The sequence below is a fragment of the Antechinus flavipes genome, chromosome 4 (genome assembly GCF_016432865.1).
Source record: "Antechinus flavipes isolate AdamAnt ecotype Samford, QLD, Australia chromosome 4, AdamAnt_v2, whole genome shotgun sequence".
Taxonomy (NCBI): domain Eukaryota; kingdom Metazoa; phylum Chordata; class Mammalia; order Dasyuromorphia; family Dasyuridae; genus Antechinus; species Antechinus flavipes.
In genome coordinates, this window is record NC_067401.1 from 348,040,038 (window position 1) to 348,054,499 (window position 14,462).

Sequence of the window (14,462 nt, forward strand, 5' to 3'; positions counted from 1 at the left end):
TCAAGCACTTTGCTCATATTCTCTTATATTTATATCTGCAAATGTCTTAACACAGTCATAACAACAAAGCTCAGAATTCTTTATTTTCTCTCATTTTTTAAAAATTTCTTTTTGCACTAATGTATCATTTAAGTAAATGCAATTTTATTTTCAGGTGAAACAGATCTCAATGATGCAATAACAGAAGCAGGGAAAACTTATGAAGAAATTGCTAATCTTGTGGCAGAGCAGGTATGAGTGTGGCTGGTCATTTAGATCACTACATAATTCTAATGGAAAAGAAGGCAACAGAGGAGGTATTTCCTTGGTGTTTGAGTTAGAGGAATATCTTCATTCAGATATTCAGTTTTTATAAAAACAAAGGCAAAGAGTTAATTTTCAGAAATCAGACTTCCTTACATGACTTCCTGATTTTCAAGGAATAAATAACATGATATTCCTATTTCATATCCTAAATCTGAGTTAAAGGACCCTGGTAATTTTCATTAAAAATTACAAATAGATTCCCTCCACCATCAAGAGAATTGTGTAATCCCACTTAAATCCTCAATAGTCCCAATTTCTGTTTTTTAAGAAAATAACCTTTTTAGAAAGGAACATTTCTCCAAGTTTCCCATTTTAGCTTTTTCTAATTTCACAGGAGTATTTTCAGATACTGAGGAAGATGGTAAACAGTTTTATTGCTTATTTAAAATGCATGTGGCATATCCTAACACGAACAGTTAACTATTTTTTTAAGTTAATTTGTTATTCAGCCATCTTTCACTGATATATAATTCTCTGTGATCTCATTTGGTATTTTCTTAGCAAAGATACCTGAGTGGTTTGCCATTTCCTTTTCCACTTTATTTGACAGGAGGAAACTGAGGCAAATAGGGTTGTATGACTTACCATGGGTAACATAATTAGTAAGTGACTAAAGCCAGAGTTTGCGCTTAGGATGGTGAATCTTCCTGACTCCAGGGTGGTACCCTATTCAGCTGTCCTAACTTTGCCAAATAGGAATTAATTGGTTTTTTTTTTTTTAATGTACTTAAGAAAAATACTACTAAACAGAGCAAAAAATAATATATCCAGAAACTGACTTTTAAGTAGTTAGGTTTCAAGAAGTAGTCTGCTGCCACAGAAGTAGCTGGGTGACATAATGATTAGTATGCTGGCTATGGAGGCAGAAGTCAGATCTAATCTTAGATACTTATTAGCTGGGTGACCCTGAGCAAGTCTCTTAAAAAAATCTGTCTTAGTTTCTTTGACTAAAATGAAATAATACTGATAATACTAGTACCTCCCTCCCACAGCAATTAACAGGGTCACATGAAAAAAATTCATCTTTTTCATAGTGTGCCATATTATGTCATTCCAAAATTGATCTTTTTAAAGGCTACTTTAAATTTATTTTATTTTTAACTCTGACCAAATGTGTCCCATAAAAAAAGATGTGTTTCAGTTATTCTTATGAAATATAGTTGAACATTTGGAAACAGTACCTCAGATTTGATTGGTATATAGGCTAAGAGGGGAAAAAAAAAAAGTTGCTTTTTCTTACTTAATGTGTCACTAATCATCAACATGTATATTTTAGCCAAAGAAAGATCTCCATTTCCTGATGGAATGTAATCATGAATACAAAGGATTCCTTGGCTGTTTCCCTGACATCATTGGTGCTCACAAGGTATCTTGCTCTTGAGTTGATAAAATATTGCTTCAAAGATAATGGGTGAAAAATCAACATTTCCCAATAGAAAGAAAATTTGTTGTTGGTTCTCACCAAGTGCTTCCTGTCAGAATAAAACGAATATGATTTGTTTCTGAAATTAATAGATATTTAGTGAGTAGAACTTTAATGTTAATACTATTTTTGATGTACTTAACAGAATTCACAAGGAAGGAACCATAAATCTCCCAATTTTTGAGCATTTTAACAACTCCTTTGTCTATTCCCTTCTCCATTCACACAGCCACAACTATATTTCAGGGCCTTTTCACCTCTCAATTAGATCAATGAAGTAGCCTTCTAATTGGCTTTCTTATCTTCAGTTTCTCCCCTCTCCCAACCATCTTCTACATAGCTGCCAAATTAATATTCCTAAAGAACAGGACTAATTTTGTTTCTCCCCTTCTCAATAAGTTCCAGTGACTGATTCCTTGTTGTCTCTAGGATCAAATAACACTTTCTTCTTTTTGTCATTTTAAATTTTTCATAATTTGGTTCCATCTTAGAAAGAGGGCTAATTATACATTGTTCACATTTATGAATTTATGAATTCACTCACAGCCACTGTTACCAACTATTATTCATAGATGTCAGTCAATTTCCTGGCTCCTTTGCACATACTGTTCTCCACCCCTATTCCTAGAGTTCATTTCTTCCTTAATCTCTTCATAGTATCCCTAACTTCCTTCCAGACTTAGGTCACTTACTACCTCCCTAATAGACATGTCTTGAGTCTTCCTCCATTTCCAATTGCTCATTTAATTTCTCTTTTTCTGGATCCAAGGCTAAACTGTGTCTGCTGGCATAACTTCACCATTTTAGAACTTCACTTTGTCATGGTGTTGGGTTGGTTTGGGCATTTTTGTTTTTAATGTTTATCAGCACAATCTCAAAGGAATTAATTGTTCCCCTGTAAGCCATCTTGACAATTTTGGCATGGTGCTAAATAATCGAAATAGCATGAAGGGAGGGAAAGCCCATATGAATGCATGGTTTTGCATAGTTTGAAGGATATAATGTGAAACTTGGGATGGCTTGGTTTTTAGTAACAATTCCTATTATTAGAGTAAGAAGTTTCCTTATCTTTAGAATGATATGCTTGATATTTTTAAATTAAATTTTATTTTTTTTTTCAACTATGAATAGTCCAGCAAAACAAATTCCTACATTGGCTATGTGCCAAAAATGTATATTTCATTCTTATTGAGGTCATCCCTTCTCTGTGAGGAAGTAGTATGTGTTTTGTCTTTATCAGTCACTTGGAATTGCTCCACATTGACTCTTGAATCTAGCCTTCTTTTCTATTTCTAATGTTACTCTGTGGTTCAGATCCTCATTCCCTTTCAAGTTGCCATAGACTCGTAGGGGATTTTCTCCACCTCTTTTTTTTTTTTACCCTCTGATCCGTGCCATGTGATACAACCATATTGGTCTTCATATTACAGAGTATGATCTCACTACTCAACATCTCAGAAGCATTTACTGATTCTCCCGTTATTTGATAAATACTTTCCAGTCCCTTTTAGAGCCAGGCTGTCTAAGATCTTCCATGGTCTGACTACGGTTGTTTCCAACTGTTTTCCTCTGCTTTGTGCTTCCGCTGAATCGGACTGCTGCTTCCATATTTACAATATATGTGTGTATATAGTCAATATGCTCTGACATTGCCTCTTTCGTATTTGTGCGCGCACGCATGTGTGTGTGTGTGTGTGAGAGAGAGAGAGAGAGAGAGAGAGAGAGAGAGAGAGCGCGAATATGCCTCTGACATTTGCTGATAACCATCTCTGACCATGGAGTGCCCCCCAGCCTTTCTCCTGCCCACACAGAGACCTCTCCCACAAAGCCTGCCTGGTTTCCCCTCCTGCTCCTTTTGAACTTTCATCACTTTGTATTTAGCTGCCTGTGCACTTATATTCCCTTTTGTGTGGGGCGATCTGCCCGGGCTTATCATCACGCCGGCTGCCGCACTGTCAGGCAGTCATCAAGCTTCATTTATCCAAGGCTTTGGTGGCCGCAGACAAGTGTTGATGGTTAACCGACTGTTGGGTTGCTTTCTCTGAAGGACATCCCGGGTCTCTGCTCTCTTACACAGGAGCATCTTTCTCATTGACAGTATGTATAGAGAAGCCTTTTGTTGTTTCTTGGCTCAGCTAATTATGCCTGATTTTGTATTTGACAGGGAGCAATAGAAAAGGTGAAAGAAAGTGATAAATTGGTTGCAACCAGTAAAATCACCCCCCAGGACAAACAAAACATGGTGAAGCGTGTAGGCATAATGTCTTACGCACTACAAGGTAAATATGAAAATTCTTTGTCTAATTGTGGATTATGATCACTAGCTGGCATTCAGGGGAAATGTTTTTAATGTAGAAACTCTTTGATAGCAATGAGATCCAAATATAAACGACAATTAGCTGAATGACTTTGAAGAAAATTTACCACTGAATCTAAAATGTGGGTTTATCTTTAAAACAACCTAAGAAGCTTCTGTGTTTGCTGTGATCACAAGGCATAATCAGATTATCATATTTAATCACACTTCCCCATAAGTGGCTATTCAGCCATAATGGACAACTTATTTAAATATAAACTTTTTTTTTTTTAAATAGAATCTGATTCTTATAGGGGATGGAAGTCACCTCTTTGACTCTCATTGTCAACATCTTTACCTTTATATTTCTACATCCTAAAGTTAAGTTTGGGGTATTCTGTTGCCACCATAATCTGGAACTCCCCATTTCGGTTCAAATTCTAGCTTTTCTCTTTTGTAAAAATAGATTTTTGAGATGCTTTGAAATTAACTAAGTTGTCAGAGCCAAAGCAAAGCAGGGCTGGTTTTCCCAATAGATAAAAACCAATTTGCCTTTGTATTTCCCATAGAAAGAGTCAGTATAACATTTTTAATTTGATTCTTTTTTTTAGGCTCATAAATCCTTAAAAAAAGTTTTATTAAATAATAATACGATAAAATAAATGACATGATAAGTGATAATGAAACAGTGAATAGAACACCATGCCCAGAATCAGTGAGTCCTGAATGCAAATCCAGCCTCAGACACTTACTAGCATTGTGACCTTGGGCTCTGTCTGCCTTAGTTTCCTCATCTGTCACAGGAATTGGAGAAGAAATGACAAGCCCTTCCGGTATCTTTGCCAGGAGAACCCTCAGTGGGGTCTCAGGGAGTTGGTCACGACTGAATGATAAGACATCCTGAGTTGTTGGGAAAGTAAAATGAGGCAATATTTTAAAGCAATCTATAAATGTTAGTCACCCTTATCAGTTACTGTCCGTGCCAGATCCTATTGTGGCCACTGGACACACAGAGGCAGCAAGGAAGGTGCCCGCCCTTGGAGCCTCCCTCTGTGCCCAGGGAGAGAGAAGGCACCTGGTGTGCCAGGGAGGGGGGCCCTCTGGGAAGCTTCAGAAGTGGAGGTACAGGGTGCCACAACCACCGTGAGGAAGGAGGGGCCCCTGGCCCATAGGGCCCAACTGCGGCATGTGAGGAGACAGGGAGAGGGCTGGCCTGACCCGACAGAAGAGCTGTTTGGTCTTGGAGGCAGTAGAGACTCAGTAGGGGCTTGAGAGCATCTGGCTATTCATGACCCCATGGGGGGTTTTCTTGGCAAAGATTCCAAAGAAGTTTGCTATATCCTTTTCTAGCTCATTTTTACAGGTGAGGAAACTGAGGCAAACAATGAAGTGCCTTGCCCAGAGTCACAGTTAGAAAGTGTCTAAGGCCAGATTTGAGCTCTGGAAGGGGAGGCGTGTGACCCCCGACCAGACTGCTGCTGTTAGGGAAGTCATTGTGTTAGCTGTGTGAGAAACGGATTCCAATGCAGAGAGACCTGATGCCAGGAAATCAGGGTGGCTGCGGCAGCAGCACCAGAAAAGGCAGCGAAAGCCTATGAACGAGGCGGCTCCGTGAGGGCCCAGGTAAAGGAGACCCAGTGGTAGAAGTAAGCGAGGTCTGGAGGCCCCTAGTCCGTGTGAAAGTGGAACCCCAGGGCCCTGGGCCATGAGACATGGTGACTTCTCTTGGGGGTGAGCTAAGCTGGGATGGCCGGTTTGAGATGGCTCTGGCCATCTGGTAATTGGAGATGTGGCACTGGCACTTGGGAGAAGTGGGGCTGCCGGCGAGCACCTTGGAGTCCCCAGCACGATGGTGATCCCCAGCCCTGTGACAGCTGATGGGATCACCAAGCCAGAAAGCAGAGAGAGGAGGGCCCAGGATGGAGAGGGAGACCCATTCAGTTAGTAGGGGTGATCAGCAAAGGGAATGGAGAAGAACGGCCACATAGACAGCAGGGAGATGAAGAGGTTGTGGTGCCGTGAAAACTCAGTGAGCAGAAAGTGTTCTGGATAGTCAGTAGGGTCAAGTACTTCAGGAGGTCAGGGAGAAGAGGAGGCCGGAGCAGAGGCCGTTAGAGTTAGAGATCATCAATAACTTAGAACTGTCAGTCAGTGTAGCCCAATTTCCTATAACTGATAATGCTGATCATTTTCTGCAAGAGATCTTTAATGGTCAGTCATTCAGACCTTCTGCCCTGAGCAGGAATGAATCCCTTCTACTAGCTTCCTGTGATCCTATCCCCTTTTTTACATTGTAATACCTAATGTTAGAGATAGCTAAGCAAACAGTGGGTAGAATGTGACATTACAATCTAGGAGAACTGAATTTGAATCCTACTGTAAAAACGTTTAAGCGGTGTGGCTGTAGGCAAATTATCTGACAAGTTTTGGCTCCAGATTTTCCTGACTCCAGGTTTTTCTCATTTTACTACAGCATTGAACTGCTTCATACAGGCCTTCTTTCCACGGTAGTCACTAATTTACATTAATTGCATTCATCTAGAAATGTTTATCTGCCATTGCCTTAATTTAGTTTTATTATTCTTTTCCCAATCTCTTGTAAAATGCATTGATAAGGGCTTGAGTGTGTTCTAAAGGCAGCAAGGTTAAATGTATTTGGGCAAGTAATCATCACCAAGGAGGAGTCACTTACTTTGGGAAATCTTAAGCTGACTTATGTCTTGGGTTTGGTTGCAGCGGAGATGAATCACTTTCACAGTAACCGGATATATGACTATAACAGTGTCATCCGCCTGTATCTGGAGCAGCAGGTACAGTTTTATGAAACGGTAAGTTCCTTTTTTAAACATTTGCACTGGTGGGTTCAAATTAAGATGTAATGGTCACTATTTTAATGTTCAGTCCATTCAGGTGTAATTATTACTTGCAATTTTGGAGTACATGTTGAACCTTTTCAAATTTTTAAAAGAGGTGATTAAAAAATTATCATTTTTATAACACCATCATATCCAAATCTATCCTTCCCTACTCAGTGAACCATTTCTTGTAACAAAAGAAGAAAAAAGAAAAAAAAAGTAGTTCAACTAAATGGATCAAGACATCCACTGAATCTAAAAGTATATTCAAGGTTCCACACCCAGAGATCTTCCCCCTCCACCCCCACCTCGCCACCAACCTCCACAAAGAAGGGAGAGCGGTAGTTTTTGTCATCTTGTGGCCAAGCTTGGTCATGAAAAGTTTTTGTTTTTCACATTGTTGTCTTGTTCTGTTTGCCTTCACTCTATTATCCTCTTTAAAAGCTTCCCATGCTTCAATAAATTCTTCATAGTTAATTTCTAAGGCACAGTAATATTCTGGGATATTTGTATTCCATAATTTGTTTGGACACTCCATGGTCAAAAGACATCTACTTTGTTTCAAAATCTTTGCACCACTCAAAGTGAAGAGTTCTGATGTGATTGTTTTGGCATAGATTGGAGCTTGCTTTCTGTCTTTGAGCTCCTTGGCATAGATGAATAGCAGGAACAACTCCCCCAACAAGCCATTCATGTGCCTCTTTCCTCCAGTTTTTGACGTCTTTGCCGATTTTGCTAAATGTGAGGGGAAATTCAAAGTGATTTTGACTTGAACTTCTCTTCTTACAAGTGATTGGGAGAGGAAGTGAATATATCAACTATTTTTAAAGAAAATAGAATCTTGCTTTCCTGAGACCCTAAGAATTCCCTATTTTGTTCCCTATTTAATGTCCATTGGACCACATATGAATCATCCATTTCTCTGAGTACCAGGAACATTGCTAAATTAAGATGAGATCATCCCATCACTATAGTAGGCTTTACAGTGATTCCTCAGTAGGGAATGGAGACTGGAACAGACATTAAACCCAGAGCCGTTTTCTTTTTGTGAAAGAGGGATTTCACAATCAGCAAGTATTTTGTGTACCAGAAGGAGATTTAGAAAATAAAGCCAAGCCTGTTGCCCCTCCCCCCCAATGCATGCGTTCTCATTTATTCTCTCTCTCTTCTCTCTCTCTCTCTCTCTCTCTCTCTCTCTCTCTCTCTCTCTCTCTCTCTCTCTCTCTCTCTCTCTCTCTCTCTTTCTCTCTCTCTCTCTCTTTCTTCTCTCTCTCTCTCTCTCTCTCTCTTTCTTTCTCTCTCTCTCTCTCTCTCTGTCTCTGTATGTCTCTCTCTCTATATATATATGTCTCTGTATGAAAGCTAATATTGTATGTCACCAGACTGTATGTAAAGCAAATGCATAAATGAAACATAAATCTTTTTGAAAAGGTAATGAAGAGTAAAGCTTTTGTTCTCAATTCCCTCAGGCAAATACTTAGGCATCCAATCATCTGTGGGTCTCACATAGTTCAGCATTTGCTTACCTGCCCATTTTTAATTCCATGGAAACAGTGGAACCATATCCATTATCCTAGAAATGTTCCACTCTCATGAGAGCAAAGGTGATTGGTAATTGACCCACCAGGATTTAGTATCTTCTTAGCACCACAGGTTTTAAACCAGAGCAAAAAATTCACTGTATCCTTCTACCTACAACCTCTGAAGTAGATATGCTAAACACACATGCCTCGAGTATATTTGTATACATAGCAAATATATTTGCATATGTGTAGAGAAGGCAGTTTTGTGATATCTTTGTGAAGGTGATTGTCTTAGAAAACAAATAAGGGAATATGCCATCCTCCTTAGAGAGGCTTAGGACTACTAGGATAGAAAGCAGAATATCACATGCAGTCACTTTTTGTTTAGATCTTTTACTTTTTTAAAGCAGAGATTTTTAACTTTGTGTCATAGATACTTTGGCAGTTGGATGAAACCTATATAAAATACATAGGATTACAAAGGAAACCAATTATATTGAAAAATATTTAAAAGATTTAATTTTTTTTACATATACAATGTATCTAATTATATTGTACTTTTAAATTGTATGTCTACATATTTTATATTTACATATGTGTAAACACGATTCATATCCTGTATGTAACTATTACACACACACACACACACACATTATAATTGCATTATTTACCCATCTCATTTGAACCTCATAAAACCCTGGGGAATAAATGTTTATAGATAAGGAAACTGAGACCTCCCAGCCAAGTTCATGGAACCCAGGTTAAGCCACTTAATCTGATTTAAAGGGAAGTTTTAATCTTGAGAGAAATGGGATAAGAAATTACTATGATATAAAATCCAAAAAGTATCCATAAAACTTAATCTTTTAAAAAATAAGTTTCTTTTATTATTTTTATTGATTTATTTTTTTAAAGTTGTTTGGTAACAGGGTATGAGAGATAATTGAATTTAATTCTCAGAATTTAAGCAGCAGTCTCCCATTATGCAATAAGGTTCATACATTGACACTAAGCACTTTTCATTATTTTATGTATATCTTAGAATGACGTATTGCATATGTAATCTAGGAGAAAGTCTTAGGTCTGTGTTACCTTTTAGAATGTTTAGTTTAATAAGTTCCAGAGGTTCTCTCCCTAAAGCTCAAGGAGCACCATGGTAATGGCTCCATCCATTACCCAGCCATTGTGGCTGCTGTATTTTAGTTTACAGGATCATTTTAAGTTGTATTGAAATATTTTTATGGCAGAGTTATAGTAGTTGTTAGACAGCATTTCCAAAATTTCAGATTCAGATTTCTTGGTCAACCAAGAAAATAGGCCCTTAAAAATTTAATGTCAGGGCAGCTAGATGGCACAGTGGATAGAGCACCTGCACTTGAGCACCTGAGCTCAAATCTGGCCTCAGACACTTAATACTTACTAGCTGTGTGACTCTGGAGGAATCACTTAACCCCAATTGCCTCTCAAAAAAAAAAAAAAGAAGAAAAACTTAAACTGTCTACTTTCAACAAAGTTCATAAATATTCTTAAAATGTGTAACTCATAATAATTACAAAGAATAAAAAGAAGGTAAGCTTTGGAGAGGGAGTGGAAGTTGGTGTGACTTCTACCTGTAATTTGTTCTAATGTGTAAACCTTTCTTCCAGATTGCAGAAAAGCTGAGGCAGGCCCTCAGCCGCTTTCCAGTGATGTAGACCAGAATAAAGAGGGACAGGAAGAAAACTCCGAAGTGCTTCTTTCTGACTTGGGGCAATGCAATTTAAAGTTTGTTTTCTGTTCTTTTTCTTCCTTCACCATCCAAAAAAAAATCTGAAAAAATAACTGGGATGAGAGAAAAAAAAAAAGAACCCACAAAATTAAGATGTTTACTTTATTAACCAGCCTATAAATGTATCATTTATTCAAAGGTGTCCCCTTTTTTTTAGTTCATTTTTCATATCCATTATTTAAAAAACAAAAATTCTTCTCTATTTTTGGAAAGTACTTAAGATTTCTGGGATTTGTTGATGAAAAATTAGTTTTTCCCATTGATTTTTATATAGATTCCTAATCTCTAAGTCACATAAAATCTTCTAGTTCTTACCCAATGTCAGATAATTACTAATTTCTTTAAAAACATGAAATATGCAGAATAAAAAATATATATGTTTGTATATTTTTATAACTCTACAGTCTTTGGGGGGATTCCTGTCTACTATTTAGTAAACTCCACATACATTTCATTTACAAGTTTGAAACACAACTGCTTTCATTTGGAGGGGGGGAAGGGGCAGGAGGGAGGTGAAAATGGAGCCTCTGGGATTTTTAGGTCTCTGTCACGTTCTAAAGGCATTTCACTATTTGCCTCTTTAAAAGGATCTGAACTTCACAAAACAAGCTACAAAATGCACACTTAGATCCCTTTCCCCACTTCTGTGTCCTCACCTATCCACTGTCTTCAAAGTAATTACTGCTTTGCTTAGTCCTCATTTCTCATTTCAGATTGGAGTCACAGATAGTAGTAATAAGCGCTAGAAATTATTCCTCAGGAGCATCATTGAACATCCCTTACTCCTGGTTTTCTCCTTCACTGATGAGGCAGCCTGATGATAGTAGATATACTAGGTATAGAGAGTCTTTGGGGGGAAAGGAGTAAACCACATATTCCCATCAGATGTTGCCCCCTTTTATTCCTTTTGTTTAACCCTCACCCAGATATTACAAAATGCTGGTAGTGGTATAACCCCCACCAGGTTTAGAATCTTTATGTTGGAACATAGTGCCCCCCAGGAGGGTGAGGAGAGATGAAAAAGCACAGTTCAGTCACTTCACAGCAAAAGGAAAAGGACCCTCCACTATCCTATCTACCTCCCTCTCCCACTTCCCCTGCCACTGCAGGGGAAAAGCATGGAGACTGCCTTTCAGGTGATCGATACCCTGTGATGCCTGAATGATGGCCAGGAATTCTCGGTCCTTTTGTCTTCAGAGCAGGGGAGAGGACACTGTTTTTCCCCTGGTTGTGTCCTGTGCCCAGCCTTATCTCAGGCAGAATTGCTCTGACTGCCTATACTTCAATTACTGCCGAATATTGCCTTGACAAATCAAGTGAACTTAACCCTGAGGCTGACACATCAGGACATAACTTATTAGCTCTGGTGGCTCTCTTACTCCACTGTCATACATTGCTTTCATTTTTCTATATTAATGGTTAGAGAGAAGGAAGATTAGAGACCAGCCTAAGATAAAACCAAAAATAAATCAATAAAATGAGGGTGAGTATGTGAGAACATCTTACACTCCAGTGTCAGGGGTTTTTGTTAATATTTTATAAATAATTTTCCCCCAAGTTTTCCTTTTATAAAATTCCATAGAGCCATGTTTATGATACAGCCATTTAATATATGTACAAATTGTAAAGAATGTGTATAAATATTTTACACGAAATGCATGTAGAAGCAACTTATAAAATAAATTGTTAAAACTGTACAGTAAATTCTCAAAGGACTTTTTCAAAACAATACCTCAGCATTTTTTCCACTTTAATTGTTGTTTGATGTATGTTTCTGAAAAATGGGATGGATTGTGAATTTATTTCATTTGACTTACTAGATTTAAAAAATTGTTTTACTTTATTTTCAAATTAAAATCCACTTTCTCTTCTCTTATATCCCTTTTTCCTTAACCCCAGTTGAGAAAGCAAGAAAATAACCTTGTTATTAACATGTACAGTCAAATTTTTAAAATTCCCACATTGTGTCTTAGGAACTGTGAACTTAAGTAGCTTATGGGGAGACAAGCCAACAAATAGGTACAGACGGGGCAGCTAAGTGGCACAGTAGATACAACACCAGCCTTGAAGTCAGAAGGATCCGAGTTCAAATATGACTTCAGACACAATACTTCCTAGCTGTGTGATCCTGGGCAAGTCACTTAACCCTAGCAAAAACAACAATTTAAAAAAATGTGTACAGACCAGCAAAAAAAGAATAGAGAAATTCAACAGTGGGAAGACACTAGAACTAAGAGGAATTGAGAACAGATTCCTGTGGAAAGTAGGATTATAGCTGGGATTTGAAGAAAACCCAGGGAAGTCATAGGACTGAGATGAGAAGGAGAAAGAGGAATGCAGGTGTGAAAGAAAGCCAGAGAAAATGCTTAGAGTGGAGAGATGGGAATGTCTTGTTTGTGGAATAACAGGAGCCCTTTTTTGCTGGCTTGGAAAATCCTGAAGAGGAAGATTAGGAAAACTGGGAAAAAGGGAAGGGCCTGTAGGCTATGAAGGATTTTAAATGCTGGAGGATTCTGTAGTTGATCCTGGCAGTGATAAGGAGCCACTGGAGTGTATCACATTGGAGGATCACCACAATCAAACCCAAGTTTTAGGAAAATCACTCGAGTGGCTAGAGCTTGGTTTGAAGAGGGAGAGACTTGAAGCAAGCAAAGGCATTAATCCAGGTGTGAGGTGATGAAGTCCTACAGGTCTCAAAAGATTGCAAAGATAAAATCCACGGGTCTTGGCAACATATTGGGGGTGGCTGGTAAAAGTGAGGATTCCAGGGTAGATTGTCAACACTAGTAGGAAAAAAAGGTCAAGGTCTTAGGATTCTTTAGCCATCTAGTAATTGAAGTTTGCATAGGGTAGCTCTTTAGAAATCTCTAGCCAGAGATTATGGAGTTAGATTAGAACTGTATTTACTATAGTTTAAAAAACATTTTTTATTAATACCTTTTGTTTTTGTATCACCTACATTTCTTACTCTCTTCCCCACTATAATATCCTTAATTATCCTTTTACATTTGAGGAAATGGATCCCTGGGGAATTTTACTTTAACCCTAAAATAAAAAAAAATAATAAAATTTTCTTACAATAAATTAAGTAATAGTCAATCCAGGGGAACCTGGGGAGGATAACTTAATTCATTTAGGTTAAAATGTAAATCCACCCTCAGATTCAAACTAGTTGGATGATTCTGGATAAATCATTTAATCTCTTTTTGCCTTAATCCACTGAGGAAGAAAATGGCAAACCACTTCATTATCTTTGCCAAGAAAACCCCATATGGAGTCACAGGGTCGCACATAATTGAACAAGTTATGGAGAATTGAACTGAGCTAAGAAGAAATAAAAGCAGTTAATGAATTCTATTAAGGAGTTAAAGGGCACACTTGACCCCCGTCTATGACTTCTGGTGTAGCCATCTGGGGAGAATGAAATTTCATAGCATTGGCCGAGAGAACCCTCATTGAGAAGATCCGGAAATGTTCCCAGCACATGTCTAGTAGTCCAAGAAGACTGGAGCAAGCTTCCCAATTCTTAGCTGAAAAAGCTAATAACTTTTGACAGAGCTGAAGCAAATTCCACAGGATCAAAACTAAGACTCGGGAAAAGTCGATAATGGCAAATTTGAGCCCCAAATTTAGCCGCCTTTCCAATGAACCAGCAAATCCTCTACCCACTGATAAATTGTCATCTTCTCTGCCCAGATTGCTAGGAAAGGACCTCAAAAAGGAGGCTAAAGAAAGAGGCTGGCTGATGGAACGGAAAGACCAGTACCCTCTTCTGAAGGCTCATTAACCACAGCACCCTTCCCAGTGGATGTTATTTCAAAATATTAGGAGCCTTTGATAATCATCAGAGTTGATAACCATCTAAAGGAAAGCATAATAGGAAGGCGTTTAATGAAGTCTGAGCATTGTGCCAGGCACTGGGCTAAGCTCTGGAGATACAGAAAAAATGGCAAAAAACAGTCCCTGCTCTTGAGCTCACAATCTAATGGGAGAAACTACATGCAAACAACTTCATACCAAGATATATACAGATAATATCCAGAAAGGTTCCATTGAATGACAGATTGGAAGCCAGACTGGAAAGAGTTAATTTAAAAAGTGGAAACAACTGAATGAGTAATCATTGTTAAAAAGGCTGTAACATCTGTAGGGAACCAGGTCTCAGTAGGAATGAGACAATTAAGGAAAAGAATAAATTTAAGTTTATTAACATTCCTAAGCCTAGGCAAGGGAAGTCCATCAGAAGAGAGCAAAAGCTTTGTGGTGTGGGAGGTAAGTTGTATCTCCATAT

The 14,462-nt window shown here is 38.2% G+C and overlaps 1 protein-coding gene across 2 annotated transcripts in view; it reads left to right on the forward strand.

Annotated features, from left to right (window-relative positions):
• SNX9 (sorting nexin 9) overlaps positions 1 to 11,875 on the forward strand; it is a 117,445-nt gene extending 105,570 nt beyond the window's left edge. For both annotated transcript variants that reach the window (XM_051998003.1, XM_051998004.1), the window contains 5 exons: positions 155 to 231; positions 1,583 to 1,672; positions 3,894 to 4,008; positions 6,762 to 6,853; positions 10,050 to 11,875. In XM_051998003.1, coding sequence (XP_051853963.1) covers positions 155 to 231; positions 1,583 to 1,672; positions 3,894 to 4,008; positions 6,762 to 6,853; positions 10,050 to 10,097 — 422 coding nt within the window. In that variant the 3' untranslated portion in view covers positions 10,098 to 11,875. The remainder of the gene's footprint in view (positions 1 to 154; positions 232 to 1,582; positions 1,673 to 3,893; positions 4,009 to 6,761; positions 6,854 to 10,049) is intronic.
• Positions 11,876 to 14,462: the final 2,587 nt, after the last annotated feature.